A 24,625-nucleotide genomic window follows, 5' to 3' on the forward strand; every position below is an offset into this window, starting at 1 on the left:
GAGCCAGTTCCAGCTGGCTCCAAGATGGACCCACCACTGGCCAAACTGAGCCAATCAGCAACAGTGGTAGCACCTCTGTGATAACATATTTAAGAAGAGGTAAAACCTGCTGTGCAACAGCAGCTGGGAGAGAGGAGTGAGAATATGTGAGAGAAACAACAATGCAGACACCAAGGTCAGTGAAAAAGGAGGTGCTCCAGGTGCTGGACCAGAGATTCCACTGCAGCCCATGATGAAGACCATGGCAATGCAGGTTGTCCCCCTGCAGCACATGGAGGTCCATGGTGGAGCAGATATCCACCCTGCAGCCCATGGAGGACCCCACGCTGGAGCAGGTGGATGTGCCCCAAAGGAGGCTGTGAGTCTGTGGAGAGCCCGTGCTGGAGCAGGCTCTTGGAAGAACATGGGGCCCTGTGGAGAGTATCGCACACTGGAGCAGGTCTTCTGCAGCACAGGACCTGTGACGCTTGCAGGTGACCTATGCTGGAGCAGTCCATTCTTGAAGGACTGCAGCCCATGGAAAGGACCCATGCTGGAGCAGTTTATGAAGATCTGCAGCTTGTGGGAAGGACTTGGTTGGAGAAGTTTGTAAAGGACTGTCTCCCATGGGTGAGACCCCACGCTGGAGCAGGGGAAGAACGTGAGGAGGAAGGAGTGGCAAAGACAAACCATGATGAAATGGCCACAACCCACATTCCCCTTCCCCTTGCACCTCTCAGGGGGAGGAGGTAGAGAAATTGGCAGTGAAGTAGAGCCTGGGAAGAAGGGAGGAGAGGGGGAAGGTGTTTTTGATTTAATTTGTTCTTGTTTCTCATTATCCTACTCTGACTTTAACTGGCAATACATAGAATTAATTTCCCCGAATCAAGACGGGTTTGCCTGTGACAGTAATTGCTGAATGATCTCTCCCTGTCCTTATCTCGACCCATGAGACTTTTCTCATATTTTCTCTCTACAGTCCAACTTCAGACCTGGACAAAGAAACAAAGCAGGAATGGGAAACCTACACAAGTGAAGGAATCATAGCTTAACATTTCAGATTACGTCAGCTGTAGTAGGTACACAGAAAAGGTAACTAGCTGCTAACAAGTCCACAGGAGGCTCACACAGGAGCTCACACCAAAGACCATAGCCACAGTTCCTCGAAGTAATTCCTTTGCACAATAGAAAAGGAAAAATGCATGGAACCGCAACTGTGGGGATCATCTAACAACTAGGACAAACTGAACTTTTACACCATCTTCCCATCTTTTACACTTTTCAATTTATACCACAGCAAACTTTTTCACCTGCCCTGTATTGGGACAGACAGAATTTTTCACTGTGCTCAAATATTATGCAACAGAAAAGCTACCTCTGCAGACAGACACCATTGAAAGAAAAGTTGCACGTGCAACTTCTCCTTACTGAGAACAAGGATGGCAACACGGATGCATGCAAAGAGATTTCTCTACTCATCACACTGATGTCAGATGTAGAGAATTGTGTTCTGATTAGAAAATCCTGTTCTAAATCATGTTAGTTAATCATTTTCAACTTCAAACAATTTTAGTAATACCTACAGAAGTAGCCAAGGTCATTCTGACCCTTTCTCTTCTTTCCAGATTGATGATACATCCCTCTTGGCAGGAAAACAAACCATTGACCTGACACAGAGCGACTTAGTGGTCAAAGTGAGTAGGCAATACCTCCCCAAACAACCACCAAAGACCACTCGAGACCCCTGTGCATGCAGAGAAGGCCTTTGATGTGTCATGGTTACGCAATGCTCTGCATATACATTAGATAGCCTGAATATGTACGAGGTAGGAGTAGTTTAATAAATTATATGCAATAGTTACTGTATAAAAGAGACACACCTGATGAATCTGGTGTGCTTGGATTGTGGAAAGTCCACCGAGCACCCAGGCCCAAACAAAAAGCAATAGATTTCCTGGGTGTGTGAGATTGGTCTATTGCACAGCAGGTAACGAATCTGCTTTAAGGACAACAATACTACTTTGAAGAAATGTAAAATGTTCTCAAGGGCATAAGCCACATGCAGCTCTGATAAAGACCCAGTTGTGAAAGTATCAGCTCAAAGACACCATCATCCTACTTCAGCACACTGGGCAACTGGGAAGGTACATGACTCTCAAATCTGAACATAAAGTGTACGTCTGTGCTCAGTAACTGCCATTCCAGGAAAAATCATGCAAAAGCACACTGATAAACCCACAACTTGGACAGCTGGACTCCGAGCAAGGCAATACCCCCAAAATAAGACACCTTCAGACTCATTTTCAGAACACCAACAACAAACCCTGGGAATCAACAAAACACATGCCATGACTCCACCAGTACCTCCTCAAACACAGCACCCTCTCGACACTCTCCTCAAACCCTTCACAGCTTGCATGGTTGTCCTTGACCTTCATCATTTGCAGATAGACTCTACCTGAAGACAAGCTGCACAGACAACTTCTCCTTACCAGGGAGAATATTTGACTTCTCAGCATGTGCATGTGACAAGCAAGAGCATTTCTTCCAGTAGTATTTTAAGGAAACACTTCTATGAAAGTCTCTCTCTCTTTACAGCTGAAAGCATGAAACGCATATAAGGGACAGTCAGCCAAATGTAACTCATGTGGTCTTCCACACATTATCACAGACAAAAGCCCACCTCCACATCATTACAATGAGCAAGTCGGGATGTTAAACACACACAGAAGGGAAGGGATGACAACATACTCTTCTAGATTATGGCATAACTCAGGTGTTTAGTAGGTTTCAAAACCAGGGCTGGCTCCTCCCAAAGCTCCCTTTAGGGCACTTGCCATAAGTATAGAATTAAGCTGTTAGTTAGAAACATCTCCACAATGTGCAAGCACACAGGAGGAACCTCCCAGGGCTCCCTATGCAGCTGGAACAACGTGTCTGACTTGGGCCAAGCTTACTTGGGAAGCCAAAACTCACATTGCATGATAGTACAGATGGGCACCGAACAGGGAAAGGAGCAAACCAGATCTCTTGTGTCTGGTTCCACAGCCCCTCACAAACACCTCCCAAGACTCTCGTCTCCAAGCCGTCACAACTTGCCTGGTGTTCGTTGACCCTCATAGTTTGCAAGCACTTGTCATCAAAGGGCCAGAACCCAGACCATTTGTCCTCAACATGCACCACTACCACGCCACGGACCTCGCCGAGATTTCGCTACATCTCCGTACTGAGAAGGAAGATACATTGCCTGCTCACTAGCCTTCTGGAAAGAAACCTCGGGGCTCTAAAATTCAAAGAGGAGCTGTCCTCCGGGAGAGGCTGGGTCAGTGAACAGCATGTAACACATCAGCGACGTGATAAAAGCAGCAAGCCCCCCTGAGAGGAAACTCCAGCAGGCAACAGCAGCCTCCCGCTTCTCCTGCCTCCCGCAGCAACTGTCACGCTGAGCCGCGATCCCACGTTCACCCCCCGGCAGCAAGAGGCGCCAGCGCCCCGCGCGTCGCTGAGCGAAGCTTTGCCTTCCCGCTACCTCCACCTCCCGAGGCAGGAGACAGAAGACGGGGGGGAAAGGGCGGAGAAGCAGCGGAGGGAAGCGTCGCGTCGCGTCGCGCCGCGGAGAAGGGCTGGTGGGAGGAACTCACCGGGGGAGCGGCGGGGTCCGCGCGGCGGGCGCCGGCAGGGTCCTCCCCGAGCAGCGGCGCGGGCTCGTCGGGCGGCGGCCGGGCCGGGAGGGTGTCGCAGCAGCTGCCGCCCGACAAGCGGAGCTGGCTCTTGCGCGAGTCGGCGGTGAGCGACACCTCGTGCGAGTAGGAGTGCAGGAAGGCGCGGACGCCGTCGATGCCCACGAAGTGCGAGGCCGGGACGCCGCGCAAGGCGCCGCTGCCCGCCGCCAGCAGCTGCGAGCGGCGCCAGCGCCGCAGGCGCAGCGCCAGCAGCAGCAGCAGGAAGGCGAGGAAGAGGCAGGACACGGCCGCCACGGCCACCACCAGCCACCGCGTCAGGCTGCCGGCCGGCTCGCCCGGCGCCGCCGCCGCCGCGCTGCCCAGCTCCGACAGCAGCTCGGCCACGCTCTCCGCCAGCACCACCGTCAGCGTGGCCGTGGCCGACAGCGCCGGCCGCCCGTGGTCCTTCACCACCACCACCAGGCTCTGCCGCGCCGCGTCGCGGGCCAGCGGGAAGCGCGCCGTCCGCACCTCGCCGCTGTGCAGCCCCACGCGGAACAGCCCCGGCTCCGTCGCCTTGGCCAGCTCGTACGACAGCCACGCGTTCTGCCCCGCGTCCGCGTCCACCGCCACCACCTTGGCCACCAGCGCCCCGGGCTCCGCCGAGCGCGGCGCCAGCTCCACGCCCGCCCAGCCCGCGCCCGCCGCCGGCGCCGCCGGCGGGTACAGCACCTGCGGCGCGTTGTCGTTCTCGTCCACGATCACGAGCCGCACCGACACGTTGCTGCTCAGCGCCGGCGCGCCGCCGTCCTCCGCCCGCACCCACAGCCCCACCTCGCGCACCTCCTCGTAGTCGAAGGAGCGCAGCGCGTACAGCGCGCCCGTCTCCGCCTGCACCGACACGTAGGACGACAGCGGCGCGCCCCGCACCCGCCCCTCCGACAGCCGGTACCGCACGCGCGCGTTCTGCCCCCAGTCCGCGTCCGCCGCCCGCACCGTCAGCACCAGCGCGCCCGCCGCGTTGTTCTCGGGCAGCCGGGCGCTGTAGCGCGCCTCCGCGAACACCGGCGCGTTGTCGTTCACGTCCAGCACCCGCAGCGCCAGCACCGCGCTGCTCCACAGCGCCGGCGACCCGCCGTCCGCCGCCCGCACCGTCACGTTGTACTCCGCCACCTCCTCCCGGTCCAGCTCCCTCGCCGTCACCACGCGGTAGTAGTCCTCAAAGGACTTCTCCAGCCGGAACGGGAGGCGCTCGGCGATGCTGCACCGCACCTCGCCGTTCGCCCCCGAGTCCCGGTCCTGCACGTGCAGCAGGGCCACCACCGTCCCCGGCGGCGCGTCCTCCGAGATCGCGCTCAGCGCCGATCGCACCGAAATCTCGGGCGCGTTGTCGTTGACGTCTGTCACCGTGATCGCGACTTTGGCCGTGTCGAAAAGGCCCCCGCCGTCTTCTGCCTGCACCTCCAGTTCATGTGAGGAGATTTCCTCAAAGTCCAGGTTCCGCACCAGCGTGATGGCTCCCGTCTCGGCGTCCAGCTGGAAAATCTCCGATGCAAGGTCCTTCGTTTTCCTCAACGAATACTTCACGTGCCCGTAGAGCCCCTCGTCGGCGTCGGTGGCCGTGACGGTGACGAGGGTGGAGCCCACGGGCACGTCCTCCGGCACACGCAGCGTGTACTCCGCCTGGCTGAACACGGGCGCGTTGTCGTTCGCGTCCAGCACCGCCACGCGGATCCGCGCCGTGCCCGTCCGCGCCGGCTCTCCGCCGTCGCTCGCCATCAGCACCAGCTCGTGAAACGCCGCCTCCTCCCGGTCCAGCGCCTTCGCCAGCACCAGCTCGGGACGCTGATCCCCGCCGGGGCCCGCCTGCACGGCCAGCGAGAAGTGCTCGTCGCCGCTCAGCTCGTAGCTCTGCAGCGAATTCCGTCCCGAGTCCGGGTCGTGGGCCTCGGCCAGGGAAAACCGCGACCCCGGGGCTGTCGTCTCGCTCATTCTCAGCTCCATTTCTGCGTCTCGGAAGCTGGGCGCGTTGTCGTTAATGTCCGTGATTTCCACTTCGATGCCGTAAACCTGCATTTCCCCCTCCACTATCACCTCACAACGCAGCACGCATCTCTCCACCAGCCGGCACAGCTGCTCTCTGTCTATCCTCTCCGCCGTCACCAAATGTCCCGTCTTGCCGTGCAGAGCGAAATACTGCGTCCTCCCCTCGGAGACAATGCGGACGCCGCGTTCGCGGAGCGCCGGCAGCTCCAGCCCCAGGTCCTTGGCCACGTCGCCCACGAACGAGCCCTTCGGCATCTCCTCGGGAACCGAGTAGCGCAGCTGCCCCCACGCCGCCTCCCACGCCGCCACCAGGACGCACCACAGCACGGCTCGCTCCCGCCGGCCCCAGCGCCTCCCCGCCGCGCACATCGCCGCCGCGGCCCCGCCGGCCCCGCACCGCCGCCGCACGCTCCTCGCAGACGCTCCGGCTCCGGCTCCGCTTCCCTCTAAGGCTCCGGCCCCGGCTGCCGCTCCCGGCCGCTGCCGCCGGCCCCTCCGCCTCGCTGCAGCACGGCTCCGCACCGCGGGGACGCTCGCAGACCGCCCGGCCGCCGAGCCAGCCAGCCAGCGAGCGAGCGAGCGAGCCGGGCCGCAGCGGGCGGGGCTGCCGGCAGCGCTCCGGCCTTCCTCTCGCTCCTCCTCGGTCAACAGCGGCGCCCGCAGCCTCCTCCCGGCACTGCAGGCACCGAGCGCGGCCGAGCGCTGCCCGCCCTGCCTTTCCCGCGGGCAGCGGGCGGGGACGGCACCGTCGCCACGGGGACTGCGGGGCCCGTCCAGCGGTCATCTCCTGCGCCGGCTTTTCGCCAGCCCATCTCTCCTTCGACCCTCGAGGCGATCACGACCAGGAGGAAGGCAGAGGCCTCCCGCCGCCGTGCTGCTTCGACCGCACGGGAAAAGTCACTTGCTAACGCCGAGACATGCCAAGTAAAATAATGTCTCTTCGTCTCACATGCTCGCACGAGCCTCATCCCATTAGTTCGAAAGCACAATCTCCAATTTGTGTAGCAGTCATGCCTGAATGACTGGTGCAAGGAGAGCAAGAGAAAACGGGCTCTGAAATACAAAACGGGATATTCAGACACACACCCCCGGAGAACCAGCGGTATCGGGCTCCTGAAAGCAAGCGGCAGGGACTGTGCTTTAAATACCTCCGTTCCTAAGGAACACGCTTGGAATTAACTACGCCACGACCATTGACTGAGATTAGGCATTTAAAGGCTGAAGCGTGGCTGAAGCAGGCACATGGAGCCACCTGCAAAGAAAGAGGACTTTTAAGCTCACAAGGAACCCCAATTCAATATGGGGAAGAAATAGCGAAACTTTTGCAGGCAGTTCTTCAACCCAAGGAAGTTCCAATAACACATGGTAAAGCCCTTCAGAGTGGGAATAGTGAAATGATAAAGGGAAATCGAAAAGCGGATCAAGTGGCAAAAGAAGCAGCTCTCAAAGAGTCAACAGTTGAAGGACCCTTAATTCCAGCACCTCGTTTACAATCATCACCTCCACAATATACTGAGAGAGAAGATCAATTGCCAGAACAATTGGATTGTTCTAAGAATGATCAGGGATGGTGGGTGACACCTTTAAAGCAATTGCTACTTTCTGAAAAGATGATGGAAATTCTACTTAAAAGATTGCGTCGAGAAACACCTTCAAAAGCAAATGCATTGGTATTGATTGCCAAAAAGATAGCTTGTAGGACCAAAAATGCAAAACCTGACAGACATAATGGTTAAAAGGTGTGCTATTTGTTGTGCTAATCATCCAAAAAATTACCAAGAGGGTTAAAAGAGGAGTTGTGAAACAAGGAACAACTCCTGGGGAATACTGGCAAAGAGATGTTATGGAACTACCGCGGTGTACTAAATACAAATATTTATTGATGATAGCCGGTAATTCTTCTGGTTGGCCAAAGCCTTTCCATGTCGTACCAAGAAGGCTAGAGAAATCATTAAGGCCTTATAAAAGAAATTTTCCCTAGGTTTGATATTCCAGAAGGTATGTCTTCTGATATAGGACCCCATTTCATTGTAGAAATCGTAGAGGGAATTTCTAGATTTTCGGGTATTAAGGGGTATTTACATATCCCTTGGAGTCCCCAGTCCAGTGGTAAAGTAATCTTGTAGGAATATAAGAGCAGCAATGGAGACAGGGTGCTTGAATAAACTCCCGCATGATTTCGGATTCTCGCTTACTAGATGGCTACAGAGTTTACTAGTGAACCTAATCATTTTGGTTATTACAGTGTATGTTGTTTGGATGTCTCAAGACTTTCATCATGAGACAGGCATCTCAATCACATGTATTAGTGATAAGAGATAGAAAGTGAGACTTGTTGAAGTATATTGAGACTTCACAAGTCTCAAAGAGGGGAAATTGTTATCAATTAATATGCATAATATGATTGAAATAACCAGGGAACTGCTAAACGCCTGCGTACAGCCCCCATCGATTAATATATAAAATAAGGAAACAAAAACTATACACGATTTAAGGTTTAGGAGCTAACTATCAGATAATGGGGCTTCATGTTTATGTCAGAAAAGGTAATGGATTGTGGTCTGGTCAATAAACCTTGAAGAACCACCTGTAACTGCCAAGACTGAGTAACAAGTAGGAAAAAGTTAATTCGTACAGGGGGAGATCGCGACCACCGACTCATTGACCGCCTACTCAAATGAGACCCCCTACTCAAAAGAAGACCATGAAGGAAGAAGACCGAGTCTGCGCACTAATTTACATGACAGGCAAAGAAGAAAGGACCAATCGTTAAGGGAAATAATAATGAATATGTATCACTTAATTAGATAAACGTGGGGAGTTTTGAGACAAAGGTGTGCTGTCTTGAGACAGGCACCCATTCATGCGCATCCATGAAATTAATTTATAAATACCTCGACTCTGTGTGGTATTGGCTTGCAGGCCGGGTACACGAACCCCGTTTGTGGGACAACAATAAGGAACACGCTGGAAATTAACTACACCACGACCATTGACTGAGATTAGACATTTAAAGGCCCAAGAAAGTGAGGTCAATCAACTGAGAATCTAGGCCCCCTAAGCCCGTACCTTAACCTCTAACACGAATTTTTGTAGCCGTCATGCTTGAATGACTGCTACAAGGAAAGCAAGAGAAAACAGGCTCTGAAATACAAAACGTAATATTCGGACACACACATCCCACACACCCCCCCCCGGAGAAGCAAATATATCAGGGTCATGAACCCACGCTTCAGGAACTTTCCTTGAAATACTCCCCTTCATACGGCCCATTCTGTGGGTTGAGGGTGATTGTAGCCATACGACACCTTTGCGTTGTTCCCAATTTTTATTCTGCGCCTATTTTCCCGCTAGTTGTTAAGTCCCGACAGTATTTTAGAACGGGATGAGAGCAATGGAGTGCTTCAGTGAAGTCACTGAGCTAATGGCTACATCATTAAACTGTTGGAAGACCTACAGAGGCAGCTAATACCGAAAAAGGAAAGTTAACGGACTTGAATGGGTGATTTGCCATTAGGCCACATAAATTAAGGGTCTGCATACTTCATAGGCATTTACACCTAAACAATTAATTCGATAACGTGAAGGAATCGGCTAGGAAGGGGCGATGACGACCAGAAGGAAATGACACGCCTCCCGTGGCTGTGTTATTTCTACCGCAGGGGAAAACGTTTTTGTTATGGTGATACAATGTAGACATAAAGTGCTCTTAATATTCCGTGCAGCTCATTACCAGTCTTTGCCCGTTTGTTCAAAAGCACAATCTCCACCACCAGTTGCGCAGCAATTAGCAGCAGTCCTGCTTGCACGACTTTTCCCTCACCCTTCCGCAGATCACAAGTGTGTCACACTGGAACGCCACCAGCCACATTAGTTTCCCAAACCCCCAGCCATAGCACAAGGCAGCAATGAAGATCCCCCTTCACAAGGAGTCCTCCTCAGGGACGGCCCTTCACTCTCGACTTCGTTGCTTTTCGGCTGCACATCGGAGGCCGCTCTCAATCAGCCTCCATTTCGCCCCACTTTGTTTTTTCGGGTTTTTTTTGTTTTCTTTTGTTTTTACAGCCTTACACGGTACAAACCGTGCTTACACTTAGGACTTGCTGCTCCGCTCGAGAGTAACTCAGCAGCAGGCAGCGATGCACATGCCCCCTCGGTTCGGGGGTCCATCACAAAAAGAAAACAACTAGCCCATAGCACAGCCTTAGCGTTGGCCCTTTCATTCGTTCGTGGAAAGGGAGAGCGGCAGCAGGCGCCCAAGCGGCCAAAGGACGAGCAAGAGCCCAGTCCCCTCGGCGTAAGCTTAGGAAGGGCTCAGAGGCAAGGACTGCGCGGGCTTACAGACCTGCGGGGCCTCGGCGTCCGCGGGCGGCTCTCCCGCGCCGGCGCTGCTGGTCGGGCTCCGCTTCCCGCAGGGCTCCGCGCCGAGAAGCTCCTCCGCGGCCAGGCTGGGCAGCGGCGGCGGCAGCCAAGCGCCCTCGGCGACGGCGCGGCCCGGCGCCACGCACAGGTTGTAGGAGTAGGGCAAGGTGCCCTCGCAGAAGTCGGCCGGGAAGGCGGCGCCGGCCACGGAGAAGCGCTGCGCGCCCAGGCAGCGCAGGACGGCGGGCGGCCCGGCCCGGCGCACCCGCGCCAGCACGGCCAGCGCCACGCTCAGCAGGAAGAGGGCGGAGAGGAGCGCCAGCGCCAGCACCAGGTAGAACTGCAGCTCCGCCGGCGAGTCGGCGCCCGCCGCCCGCTCGCTCAGCTCCGGCAGCGCCTCCTGCAAGCTCTCGGCCAGCACCACGTGCAGCGTGGCCGTGGCCGACAGCGCCGGCTGCCCGTGGTCCTTCACCACGGCCACCAGCCGCTGCTTCGCCGCGTCCCTCTCCGACACGGCCCGCGCCGTCCGCACCTCGCCGCTGTGCAGCCCCACGCGGAACAGCGCCGGCTCCGGCGCCTGCACCAGCTCGTACGACAGCCACGCGTTGCGCCCCGCGTCCGCGTCCACCGCCACCACCTTGGCCACCAGGTACCCGGCCTCGGCCGACCGCGGCACCACCTCGAACGGGGCCGCGGCCGGGGACGCCCCCGCGCCCGCCCCCGCCGCGCCCGCGCCCGCCGCCGGCCACAGCACCCGCGGCGCGTTGTCGTTGCGGTCCAGCACGAAGACGCGCACCGTCGCCGTCGAGCTCCGCGCCGGCGCCCCGCCGTCCTGCGCCCGCACCGCCACCGCGAACTCGCGGCACTGCTCGTAGTCGAAGGAGCGCTGCGCGTACACCGCGCCGCTCCGCGCCTCCACCGACACGTACGGCGCCGCGCCCGCGCTGCCGCCCGCCAGCCAGTAGCTGACGCGCCCGTTGGCGCCCGCGTCCGCGTCCCGCGCGCGCACGCGCAGCACCGGCGCGCCCGCCGCGTTGTTCTCCGCCACGTAGGCGCTGTAGGCGGCCTCCTCGAACACCGGCGCGTTGTCGTTCACGTCCGACACCTCCAGCACCAGCGCCGCGCGGCTGGAGAGCGCCGGGCTGCCCCGGTCCCTGGCCACCACCGCCACCCGGTGCTCGGGCGCCTGCTCCCGGTCCAGCGCGCTCGCCGTCACCACCTTGTACGAGCCGCCCGACGACGCCACGATCGACAGCGGCGCCTCGCCCGACAGCTCGCACGACACCTGCCCGTTCTCCCCGGAGTCCCGGTCGTTCACGTTCAGGAGAGCCACCACCGTGCCGGCCGGCGCGTCCTCGGGCACCGGGCTCGACACCGACAACATCGTGATTTCGGGCGCGTTGTCATTCACGTCCAGCACCTCCACCTCCACCTGGCAGTGTGCCACCAGACCGCCCCCGTCCCTCGCCTCCACCAGCAGTGTGTAGCCTCGCGTGTCCTCAAAGTCCAGCGCCTCCTGCAGCGTGATCGTCCCGCTCTCCGCGTCCACCACGAACTTCTGAAGCACCTTGGCCGGCGTTTCCCCGAAGCCGTAGGTGATGCGAGCGTTGGTGCCGGCGTCGGCGTCGGAGGCGGAGACGTTCAGCACCACCGAGCCCGGCGGCGCGTCCTCCCGCAGGCTGGCGCGGTAGCTGTCGTGCGCGAACACGGGTGGGTTGTCGTTGGCGTCGGTGACGTTGATGCAGAGCTGGGCGGTGCCGCTCCGGGGCGGCTCGCCGCCGTCCAGCGCCGTCAGCACCAGCCGCAGGCTCTGCTCCCTCTCCCGGTCCAGTGCGCGCCGCAGCACCAGCTCCGCGAACTTGCTGCCGTCCTGGCTCTCCTTCACCTCCACCGCGAAGTACCCGTTGGCCTCCAGCTCGTAGCTCTGCAACGAGTTGCTGCCCACGTCCGCGTCCTCGGCCGTGCCCAAGTAAAACCGGGTGCCGGGAGAAGTGAACTCGTTGATCTCCAGCTGGAAACTGTCTCGCAGGAAGCGCGGGGCGTTATCGTTGATGTCCTGGATGGCCACCTCGACGTGGAAAACGTTGAGCGGGTTCTGCACCAGCGCCTCGAAGCTGACGGAGCAGGACGCCGCCTCGCCGCACATCTCCTCCCGGTCCAGCCTCTCGCTCACGTAGAGGTTCCCGGTCTCCCCGCTCACGGTAAAGTATTTCAGCTGCCTTTTAGCGGCGGACGCCACCCGCAGCTGGCGTGCCGGCAGGTCGGCCGGGCTCAGCCCCAGGTCCCGCGCCAGCGGCCCCACCAGCGAGCCTCTGCCCAGCTCCTCGGGGATAGCGTAGCGGACCCGCTCCGGCGCCACCCGGCAGCACAAGCCCAGCAGCAAAGCGGGCAGCAGCACTCGCCCGGCTGCTCGCCGGCGGCTCTGCCTCTGCCTGCCCGCCATTCTGGGCAGCGCTCGCCGCGCTCCTCCCTTCCAGCCACTCTCCGCAGCGAGCGCAGGGCCCGCCGGAGGGCAGCGATCTCGGCGCCGGCTCGGACGCCGCTGCTCCCCGCGCCGCCTCTCGCCTCTGCTGCCCGTGCCGCTGCCGCTCCGGCCGGCGCCGTGCGAGCGAGCAGCCTGCGGGGGCAGGACGCTGCGGCGGCTGCGGCTGCGGCTCCAGCGCCGCTCCGCCTCGGCCAACAGCGGCACCCGGAGGCGCCGCGACGCCACCGCAGCCGGCTGATGGCCGCGCTCGCTCACGGCGGCCCGGGCTTGTGGCCGGTGTTTAGTGGCTGCACCCAGCTTTGGGGTGTCTCTTTTCCGAGAATCAGGAGGCGCGGAAACACTTGCTTCCTGCCCCCCCGAAGGCGTTTAATGCTGAGAAACGCTGTCGGGTACTTCTAGGTCGCCTCCTTGAGTGGCAATGAATGTCTGAAGGAAATACTCGTTGCAGAGCAATAAGTAAAGGAACTTGGTTGCTCTTTCTAAAATCAAGGTGGAACGATAACAGCATGAAACAGTATTATAGCTAGGGAAGCCTTCACGAGCTTTTTAGCACTCTGTCAGGTACGTTCAATTCTGCTTTCCTCACCTGGGAGAAATACCGAGATGGAATTACTCTTGTTGGAATAATCAATAAGTAATCAGAAACAGAATGAAGCAAAAATCATTGCAATCCTCTCACGCCTGGTCTGCAAAGGGTTTCCATCTTCCCAGCAATTCTTCCTTTGGCTCCTGGAAGTCTGACATTTGTCCCGTTGTTAATTTTCATTTTACGGAGAACAATTACCCTGGGAAATATATCACCCTAAAGGGAATGTGTGTAGCTCCATGCTAAGATACTACTGTGTTTCTGATTCACACTGAAATGCCTTCTGTTGCATTTCCATACTTGAGCGGCTGACAATGCGAAAGTGCAAAGCCACATCGAGTCTTTCATAGACTTGTAGACTGGTTTGGGTTGGAAGGTGCCTTTAAAGATCATCGAATCCACGCCTCTGCCATGGGCAGGGACATCCTTCACTAGGACAGGTTGCTCAAAGCCCTGTCCAACCTGTTCTGGAACACTTCCAATGATGGCGCATCCGCAACTTCTGTGGCCAACCTGTTCCAGTGTCTCACCACCCTTACGTCCAATCAAAATCTACCCTTTTTCAGTTTAAAAACATTGCCCGTTCTCCTGTCACAACAGGCCCTGGTAAAAAGTCTTTCTCCATCTTTCTTTTAAGCCCTCTCTATATATTGAAAAGGTGCCATATGGTCTCCCCAGAGCCTTCTGTTCTCTAGCCTGAAGAACCTCAACTCCTTTAGCCCTTCTTCATCACAGAGATGTTCCAGCCCTTTGAACACTTTTGTGGTCCTTCTCTGGAACTACTCTAACAGGTCCATGTCTTTTTGGGCCATGGACCCCTGAGCTGGATGCAGTACTCCAGGTAGGGTCTCATGGAAGTAGAAGGGAGGGAGAGAATTCCCCCCCTTGACCTTCTGGCCATGCTGCTTGTTATGCAGCCGAAGATAATATTGCCTTTCTGGGCAGCAAGAGTACATGGCCAGTACATGTCCCATTTGTCACCCACCACTACCCCCAAGTCCGTCTCTACAAGGCTGCTCTCAATCCCCCAGTCTGTACAGAAACTGGGGGTTGCCCCCACCCAGGTGCAGGACCTTGCACTTGGCCTTGTTGAACTTCAGGAGGTTCACATGGGCCCACTCCTCCAGCCTGTCAAGGTCCCTCTGGATGGCATCCCTTCCCTCTAGTGAATCAATTGCACCACTCAGCTCGGTGTCATCTGCAAACTTGCTGTGGCTGCACTCAATCCCACTGTATTATTTGATAGATATTCAGTAGTATTGGTCCCAGTATGGACCCTTGCGGGACACCACACATTACTGGTTTCCACGAGAACATTGAGCCATTGACTACAACTCTTTGGACACTGCTAGCCAGCCAGTTCCTTATTCATCTAACAGGCCAACTGTCAAACCCATATCTCTCCAATTGAGTGGCCAGCATGGTTTGGGGGACTGTGTGGGGGACACCCTACGTGCGCTCTCCAACTGGTCTCTTGTCTGTTCATGGAAACCTTGGCTGGGCAGGGCTGCCACTCTGCAGTTTGTGGACTGCAGTAGAGATGGTTCTCCTTTCTTACCCTACAGACAAGTATGCCTGGGTGAGCACACGCCTGTCTATGAAATGCTTCCTCTTTACAGCCATAAACATCGAAGTTTTGTGTGGGAACTGCCCCTACACTCAGACAACTGGAACAGATGTGACCTTCCACATGTGATCAGACACCCTGAGGTTGAGCTGTAGCTCATGGCAACAAGCAAGGCAAGACTTAGGAATGTACAGCAGTCGATGGATTGGTGGAATAACATTTCTTAGGCCAAACTTACTGAGCAGAAGCAACTCATAGTACATAGTACTCCATCAGGCACACTGCTGTGTTAACTATGTCAAGCAAGGAAATGACCATCTGTTCTCCTATAGCCTAACACACAGAGCTCCCCTGTCTTCTCTCCAGCCCTACACAACTTGCAGGTTTGTTTCTGACCTTCACATAATAGGCAAAAACATATCAGGAGAGGATTATGCATGATGCTCATACCAAGAAGGGAGGTACATTTGTCTCCTCACCACCATTGTGAGAAGGAACAGGATTCTAAAGCACAGGAATGATAAACGGACACACTAAAAGAGGAGTGGTCATCCAGCAGAGAATGGGTCATCAAACTAATGGCTTATGGGGAATCTCCTCCCCTCTTTTATCACACGCACTGTTCCACAGAGATGTTCCCGCCTCCTACTAAGGTTGTGCCTACATCTATTCCCCCTGACAATAACAGAACACAAAGATACCCTCACATCTCCTGCCTTTCACACCCACTGTAGCATGAGCAAGAGGCACTAACACATGACACATTGCTAAACGAAGCAATGTTGATAATTACAAGTAAACCTACATACATATGAGACCAGGTAAAGAAAAACATAAATTAGACAAGCAAGGCAAGGAAGCATTAGAAGACAAAGTGTTCTCAGAGAAACTCACCGGGAAGTCTTCTTGGTCTTCACTGCGGGTACTGAAATTCATCCCCAAGAGCACCTGGCAGTCATTCATAACTCAAGCTGCAAGTGCGGCCCTTAAGTCTAACTCTGGACTAGATAGTAGGGGCTTTCATTATAAGAAATAGTCAACAGCTCTCAGCAATTCTATTCTACTGTGTGGCCTGCTCATCTCCCACAGATACAAAGCCGTCAGGCTAAACATCTTCTCATCGGCCTCTTTCTCAAGCTAAGTCTGCTGAGAAATTACAACAGGTTCTCTTTTAGCTTCTGCTTCATTTTCCTCACACTGAAAATTCTGTCTTACTTGGCTGAAGTAAGTATTTGCTGCAAAACAACACTCACAGTTTCAAATGCAAAAGAAATATCCAGATGTGGGGAAAAGGAAACATGACCTTCCAGGAAGCAGAGGCCTGAAAGAAAGTGTAATTACAACTATGAAGAAACTATGCATCGCAACATTACAGGAGATACAGATGGATAAAGGAGGTTTCACACAGGAATTATAAGCCGTTCTACCCATGCATCATCATTCTGCAGGCACAGGAATTCCACAAATATGTTACTGCTGGAGGACGGTCATTGCCTTTCAGGACAGGGAAACCAGGATCACAGCATGAATGGCACAGGCCTTGGCATCAGGCATGAAATCAAACTATTGCTCAGCCAAAGCCACATTGACCCACCTGTTCTCCTGGCTGGGAGCCAGCCTCCCACCCTCCTTGCTTTGCATTCACAGCCTTTAGTGGCACCACGGACAATATCCACTGTTTTGGCCATGTGGCGACCACAGGCAAAAGAGCATTTCATTCAGTGACATTGTAGGGAAACAGAAGTCTGCCAACGTCTTTGTCTTGGCAGCTGAACACCTTCAAGGTATGGATGGAAACTACTTGTTCAGCCCAACAATTCTAGGAGGTCTTTTCATGTTTTGAGGGTTACCAGCCACAAGGAGGCCCAGCTTTAGACCTGGACAACAAGCAAGGCAAGAATGGGAAACTGACACAAGTGAAGGAATCATAGCTTAACATTTCAGCTTATGTCAACTGTAGTAGGTACACAAGAAGGGTATCTAGTTGGGGAAAAGTCCACAGGAGGCTCACACAGGAGCTCACACCAAAGAGCATAGCCACAGTTCCTCAAAGTAATTCCTTTGCACAATAAAAGAGGGGAAATGCATGGAACCACAACTGTGGGGATCATCTAACAACTAGGACAAACTGAACTTTTACACCATCTTCCCATTTTTTACACTTTTCAAATTATACCACAGCAAACTTTTTCACCTGCCCTGTATTGGGACAGACAGAATTTTTCACTGTGCTCAAATATTATGCAACAGAAAAGCTACCTCTGCAGACAGATACCATTGAAAGAAAAGAAAAGTTGAACGTGCAAATTCTCCTTACTGAGAACACGGATGATAACATGGGCACATGCAAAGAGATTTCTCTGCTCATCGCACTGATCTCAGATTTAGAAAATCCTGTTTTAGATTAGAAAATCCTGTTCTAAATCAAGTTAGTTAATAATTTTCAACTTCAAACAATTTTAGTAATACTTACAGAAGTAGCCAAGGTGATTCTGACCCTTCCTGTTCTTTCCAGATTGATGATACATCCCTCTTGGCAGGAAAACAAAACTTTGACCCGACACAGAGCGACTTAGTGGTCAAAGTGAGGAGGGAATACCTCCCAAAATGACCACCAAAGACCAGCCAAGACCCCTGCGCATGCGGAGAAGGCCTTTGATCTGTCATGGTTATATAATCCTCTGCATCTGCATTAGAAGTCTGAATATGTACTAGGTAGGAGTAGTTTAATAAATTATATGCAATAGTTACTGTATAAAAGAGACACACCTGATGAATCTGGTGTGCTTCGATTGTGGAAAGTCCACCGAGCACTCAGGCCCCCAAAAAAGCAATAGATTTCCTGGGTGTGTGAGATTGGTCTATTGCACAGCAGGAAATGAATCCGCTTTTAGGACAACAATACTACTTGGAAGAAATGTAAAATGTTCTCAAGGGCATAAGCAACATGCAGCTCTGATACAGACCCAGTTGTCAAAGTATCAGCTCAAAGACACCATCATCCTACTTCAGCACACTGGGCAACTGGGAAGGTACATTGACTCTCAAATCTGAACATAAAGTGTACGTCTGTGCTCAGTAACTGCCATTCCCAGGAAACATCATGCAATAGGAAAGCGCACTAATAAGCCCACAACTTGGACAGCTGGAGCTGTCAGTCTTTTAACCTTTTAGGGTTTTCAGGATTACCAGCCAAAGTGAGGCCCAGCTTCAGACCTGGACAAAGAAAGAAGGCATTAATAGGAACCCTACAGGACTGGAAGAATTGTAGCTTCACATTTCAGATTGTGTCAGCTGTAGTAGGTACACAGAAAAGGTAACTACCTGCTAACAAGTACACAGGAGGCTCACACGGCAGCTCACACCATAGACCATAGCCGTATTCCCACTAATAGATTCTTTGGATGATAAAAAAGGGGAAAGACTTGGAACCACAACTGTGGGACTCATCTAACAACTAGGACAAACTTTTAAACCTACCCTTTAGCCATTTCACACTATACCACAGCAAAGTCTTCCAGCTGCCCTGTCTCTGTACAGGCAGAACTTCAACCTGCCCAAAGAGCATGCAACAGGAAAGCCACCTCTGCAGACAGACAGCATTGAAAGAAACGTTGGGCACACAATGTCTCAGAATCCAAGCACTGCAACATGGACAAATGCAAAGAGAACTTTCTGCTCATCCCATATAATTTGATTAAACATTAAAAGTTCTAAAGGCCATGAGTGACATGGAGCTCAGTTAAAGACCCAGTCCTCAAAGTCTCAACTCAAAGGCAACGTCATCCTTCTTCAACACATGGGCAACTTGGAAGATACATTACACTACCACACTATTGCAAAGTTTACATCTATGCTTCATAACCACCATTCCCAGGAAACATCATGCAACAGGAAAGCACACTGATGAACTCACAACTTGGACAGCTGGACTCCGAGCAAGGCAATATCCAAAAAATGAGACACCTTCAGACTCATTTTCAGAACAACAACAACAAACCCTGGGAATCAACAAAACACATGCCATGTCTCCACCAGTACCTCCTCAAACACAGCACCCTCTCGAGACTCTCCTCAAACCCTTCACAGCTTGCATGGTTGTCCTTGACCTTCATCATTTGCAGATAGACTCCACCCAAAGAAAAGCTGCACAGACAACTTCTCCTTACCAGGGAGAATATTTGACTTCTCAGCATGTGCATGTGACAAGCAAGAGCATTTCTTCCAGTAGTATTTTAAGGAAACACTTCTATGAAAGTCTTTCTCTTTACAGCTGTAAACATGAAAGGCACATAGGTGACAGTCAGCCAAATGTAACTCATGTGGTCTTCCACACATTATCACAGACAAAAGCCCACCTCCACATCATTACAACGAGCAAGTCGGGATGTTAACACACACAGAAGGGAAGGGATGACAACATACTCTTCTAGATTATGGCATAACTCAGGTGTTTAGTAGGTTACAAAACCAGGGCTGGCTCCTCCCAAAGCTCCCTTTAGGGCACTTGCCATAAGTATAGAATTAAGCTGTTAGTTAGAAACATCTCCACAATGTGCAAGCACACAGGAGGAACCTCCCAGGGCTCCCTATGCAGCTGGAACAACGTGTCTGACTTGGGCCAAGCTTACTTGGGAAGCCAAAACTCACATTGCATGATAGTACAGATGGGCACCGAACAGGGAAAGGAGCAAACCAGATCTCTTGTGTCTGGTTCCACAGCCCCTCACAAACACCTCCCAAGACTCTCGTCTCCAAGCCGTCACAACTTGCCTGGTGTTCGTTGACCCTCATAGTTTGCAAGCACTTGTCATCAAAGGGCCAGAACCCAGACCATTTGTCCTCAACATGCACCACTACCACGCCACGGACCTCGCCGAGATTTCGCTACATCTCCGTACTGAGAAGGAAGATACATTGCCTGCTCACTAGCCTTCTGGAAAGAAACCTCGGGGCTCTAAAATTCAAAGAGGAGCTGTCCTCCGGGAGAGGCTGGGTCAGTGAACAGCATGTAACACATCAGCGACGTGATAAAAGCAGCAAGCCCCCCTGAGAGGAAACTCCAGCAGGCAACAGCAGCCTCCCGCTTCTCCTGCCTCCCGCAGCAACTGTCACGCTGAGCCGCGATCCCACGTTCACCCCCCGGCAGCAAGAGGCGCCAGCGCCCCGCGCGTCGCTGAGCGAAGCTTTGCCTTCCCGCTACCTCCACCTCCCGAGGCAGGAGACAGAAGACGGGGGGGAAAGGGCGGAGAAGCAGCGGAGGGAAGCGTCGCGTCGCGTCGCGCCGCGGAGAAGGGCTGGTGGGAGGAACTCACCGGGGGAGCGGCGGGGTCCGCGCGGCGGGCGCCGGCAGGGTCCTCCCCGAGCAGCGGCGCGGGCTCGTCGGGCGGCGGCCGGGCCGGGAGGGTGTCGCAGCAGCTGCCGCCCGACAAGCGGAGCTGGCTCTTGCGCGAGTCGGCGGTGAGCGACACCTCGTGCGAGTAGGAGTGCAGGAAGGCGCGGACGCCGTCGATGCCCACGAAGTGCGAGGCCGGGACGCCGCGCAAGGCGCCGCTGCCCGCCGCCAGCAGCTGCGAGCGGCGCCAGCGCCGCAGGCGCAGCGCCAGCAGCAGCAGCAGGAAGGCGAGGAAGAGGCAGGACACGGCCGCCACGGCCACCACCAGCCACCGCGTCAGGCTGCCGGCCGGCTCGCCCGGCGCCGCCGCCGCCGCGCTGCCCAGCTCCGACAGCAGCTCGGCCACGCTCTCCGCCAGCACCACCGTCAGCGTGGCCGTGGCCGACAGCGCCGGCCGCCCGTGGTCCTTCACCACCACCACCAGGCTCTGCCGCGCCGCGTCGCGGGCCAGCGGGAAGCGCGCCGTCCGCACCTCGCCGCTGTGCAGCCCCACGCGGAACAGCCCCGGCTCCGTCGCCTTGGCCAGCTCGTACGACAGCCACGCGTTCTGCCCCGCGTCCGCGTCCACCGCCACCACCTTGGCCACCAGCGCCCCGGGCTCCGCCGAGCGCGGCGCCAGCTCCACGCCCGCCCAGCCCGCGCCCGCCGCCGGCGCCGCCGGCGGGTACAGCACCTGCGGCGCGTTGTCGTTCTCGTCCACGATCACGAGCCGCACCGACACGTTGCTGCTCAGCGCCGGCGCGCCGCCGTCCTCCGCCCGCACCCACAGCCCCACCTCGCGCACCTCCTCGTAGTCGAAGGAGCGCAGCGCGTACAGCGCGCCCGTCTCCGCCTGCACCGACACGTAGGACGACAGCGGCGCGCCCCGCACCCGCCCCTCCGACAGCCGGTACCGCACGCGCGCGTTCTGCCCCCAGTCCGCGTCCGCCGCCCGCACCGTCAGCACCAGCGCGCCCGCCGCGTTGTTCTCGGGCAGCCGGGCGCTGTAGCGCGCCTCCGCGAACACCGGCGCGTTGTCGTTCACGTCCAGCACCCGCAGCGCCAGCACCGCGCTGCTCCACAGCGCCGGCGACCCGCCGTCCGCCGCCCGCACCGTCACGTTGTACTCCGCCACCTCCTCCCGGTCCAGCTCCCTCGCCGTCACCACGCGGTAGTAGTCCTCAAAGGACTTCTCCAGCCGGAACGGGAGGCGCTCGGCGATGCTGCACCGCACCTCGCCGTTCGCCCCCGAGTCCCGGTCCTGCACGTGCAGCAGGGCCACCACCGTCCCCGGCGGCGCGTCCTCCGAGATCGCGCTCAGCGCCGATCGCACCGAAATCTCGGGCGCGTTGTCGTTGACGTCTGTCACCGTGATCGCGACTTTGGCCGTGTCGGAAAGACCCCCGCCGTCTTCTGCCTGCACCTCCAATTCGTGCGAGTCGCCTTCCTCAAAGTCCAGGTTCCGCACCAGCATGATGGCTCCCGTCTCAGTGTCCAGCTGGAAAATCTTGGAAGCTCTCTCTTTAATTTTCTTCAATGAATATTTCACGCGCCCGTAGATCCCCTCGTCGGCGTCGGTGGCCGTGACGGTGACGAGGGTGGAGCCCACGGGCACGTCCTCCGGCACACGCAGCGTGTACTCCGCCTGGCTGAACACGGGCGCGTTGTCGTTCGCGTCCAGCACCGCCACGCGGATCCGCGCCGTGCCCGTCCGCGCCGGCTCTCCGCCGTCGCTCGCCATCAGCACCAGCTCGTGAAACGCCGCCTCCTCCCGGTCCAGCGCCTTCGCCAGCACCAGCTCGGGACGCTGATCCCCGCCGGGGCCCGCCTGCACGGCCAGCGAGAAGTGCTCGTCGCCGCTCAGCTCGTAGCTCTGCAGCGAATTCCGTCCCGAGTCCGGGTCGTGGGCCTCGGCCAGGGAAAACCGCGACCCCGGGGCTGTCGTCTCGCTCATTCTCAGTTCTTTTTGCGACTCTCGGAAGTTGGGCGCGTTGTCGTTAATGTCCGTGATTTCCACTTCGATGCCGTAAACCTGCATTTCCCCCTCCACTATCACCTCACAACGCAGCACGCATCGCTGCACACTCTCGCAGACTTGCTCTCTGTCTATCCTCTCCGCCGTCACCAAATGTCCCGTCTTCCCATGCAGAGCGAAATACTGCGTCCTCCCCTCGGAGACAACGCGGACGCCGCGTTCGCGGAGCGCCGGCAGCTCTAGCCCCAGGTCCTTGGCCACGTCGCCCACGAACGAGCCCTTCGGCATCTCCTCGGGAACCGAGTAGCGCAGCTGCCCCCACGCCGCCTCCCACGCCGCCACCAGGACGCACCACAGCACGGCTCGCTCCCGCCGGCCCCAGCGCCTCCCCGCCGCGCACATCGCCGCCGCGGCCCCGCCGGCCCCGCACCGCCGCCGTACGCTCCTCGCAGACGCTCCGGTTCCGGCTCCGCTTCCCTCTAAGGCTCCGGCCCCGGCTCGCCGCTCCCGGCCGCTGCCGCCGGCCCCTCCGCCTCGCTGCAGCACGGCTCCGCACCGCGGGGACGCTCGCAGACCGCCCGGCCGCCGAGCCAGCCAGCCAGCGAGCGAGCGAGCGAGCCGGGCCGCAGCGGGCGGGGCTGCCGGCAGCGCTCCGGCCTTCCTCTCGCTCCTCCTCGGTCAACAGCGGCGCCCGCAGCCTCCTCCCGGCACTGCAGGCACCGAGCGCGGCCGAGCGCTGCCCGCCCTGCCTTTCCCGCGGGCAGCGGGCGGGGACGGCACCGTCGCCACGGGGACTGCGGGGCCCGTCCAGCGGTCATCTCCTGCGCTGGCTTTTCGCCAGCCCATCTCTCCTTCGACCCTCGAGGCGATCACGACCAGGAGGAAGGCAGAGGCCTCCCGCCGCCGTGCTGCTTCAACCGCACGGGAAAAATCACTTGCTAACGCCGAGACATGCCAAGTAAAATAATGTCTCTTCGTCTCACATGCACATGATTACGAGCCTCATCCCATTAGTCCGAAAGCACAATCTCCAATTTGTGTGGCAGTTATGCCTGAATGACTGGTACAGGGAGAGCAAGAGGAAGCAGGCTCTGAAATACGAAACGGGATATTCAGACACACACCCCGGCAGAACCAGCGGTATCGGGCTCCTGAAAGCAAGCGGCAGGGACTTTGCTTTAAATACCTCCGTTCCTAAGGAACACACTTGGAATTAACTACGCCACGACCATTGACTGAGATTAGGCATTTAAAGGCTGAAGCGTGGCTGAAGCAGGCACATGGAGCCACCTGCAAAGAAAGAGGACTTTTAAGCTCACAAGGAACCCCAATTCAATATGGGGAAGAAATAGCGAAACTTTTGCAGGCAGTTCTTCAACCCAAGGAAGTTCCAATAACACATGGTAAAGCCCTTCAGAGTGGGAATAGTGAAATGATAAAGGGAAATCGAAAAGCGGATCAAGTGGCAAAGGAAGCAGCTCTCAAAGAGTCAACAGTTGAAGGACCCTTAATTCCAGCACCTCGTTTACAATCATCACCTCCACAATATACTGAGAGAGAAGATCAATTGCCCGAACAATTAGACTGTTCTAAGAACGATCAGGGATGGTGGGTGACACCTTTAAAGCAATTGCTACTTTCTGAAAAGATGATGGAAAGTCTACTTAAAAGATTGCATCGAGAAACGCATTCAAGAGCAAATGCATTGGTATTGATTGCCAAAAAGATAGCTTGTAGGACCAAAAATGCAAAACCTGACAGACATAATAGTTAAGAGACGTGCTATTTGTTGTGCTAATCATCAAAAAAATTACCAAGAGGGTTACAGGAGAAGCTGTGAAACAAGGAACAACTCCTGGGGAATAGTGGCAAATAAATGTTATGGAACTACCACGGTGTAATTCATACGATTATTTCTTGATGATAGTAGATACCTTTTTTGGTTGGCCAGAGGCCTTTCCATGTCGTACCACCAATGCTAGAGAAATAATTAAGGCCTTATTAAAAGAAATTTTCCCTAGGTTTGATATTCCAGAAGGTCTTTCTTCTGACAATGGGGCTTCATGTTTATGTCAGAAAAGGTAATGGATTGTGGTCTGGTCAATAAACCTTGAAGAACCACCTGTAACTGCCAAGACTGAGTAACAAGTAGGAAAAAGTTAATTCGTACAGGGGGAGATCGCGACCACCGACTCATTGGCCACCTACTCAGATGAGACCCCCTACTCAAAAGAAGACCATGAAGGAAGAAGACAGAGTCTGCGCACTAACTTACATGACAGGCAAAGAAGAAAGAACCAATCGTTAAGGCAAATAATAATGAATATGTATTAATTAATTAGATAAAAATGGGGAGTTTTGAGACAAAGGTGTGCTGTCTTGAGACAGGCACCCGTCCATGCGCATCCATGAAATTAATTTAAAAATACCTCGACTCTGTGTGGTATTGGCTTGCAGGCCGGGTACACGAACCCCGTTTGTGGGACAACAATAAGGAACACGCTGGAAATTAACTACACCACGACCATTGGCTGAGATTAGACATTTAAAGGCCCAAGAAGGTGAGGTCAATCAACTGAGAAACCGTAC

At 55.7% G+C, this 24,625-nt stretch overlaps 3 protein-coding genes across 3 annotated transcripts in view; all 3 read right to left on the minus strand.

Moving 5' to 3' along the window:
• The window catches only part of LOC128155009 (protocadherin gamma-A4-like), a 156,377-nt gene that overhangs the window by 101,972 nt on the left and 29,780 nt on the right, over positions 1-24,625 (minus strand). The window lies entirely within an intron of this gene.
• LOC128134493 (uncharacterized) lies at positions 2,750-12,315 on the minus strand. The gene is given in 5 exon segments (XM_052772227.1): positions 2,750-3,535; positions 3,537-6,251; positions 6,253-6,512; positions 6,637-6,740; positions 9,995-12,315. Coding segments are annotated over 5 exon segments (5,553 nt in total). The 5' UTR covers positions 12,196-12,315; the 3' UTR covers positions 2,750-3,262.
• Positions 18,482-22,652, minus strand: LOC128155010 (protocadherin gamma-A2-like). The gene is given in 2 exon segments (XM_052816431.1): positions 18,482-19,917; positions 19,919-22,652. Coding segments are annotated over 2 exon segments (2,793 nt in total). The 5' UTR covers positions 22,439-22,652; the 3' UTR covers positions 18,482-19,644.

This window comes from Harpia harpyja, chromosome 20, assembly GCF_026419915.1.
Source record: "Harpia harpyja isolate bHarHar1 chromosome 20, bHarHar1 primary haplotype, whole genome shotgun sequence".
NCBI lineage: Eukaryota > Metazoa > Chordata > Aves > Accipitriformes > Accipitridae > Harpia > Harpia harpyja.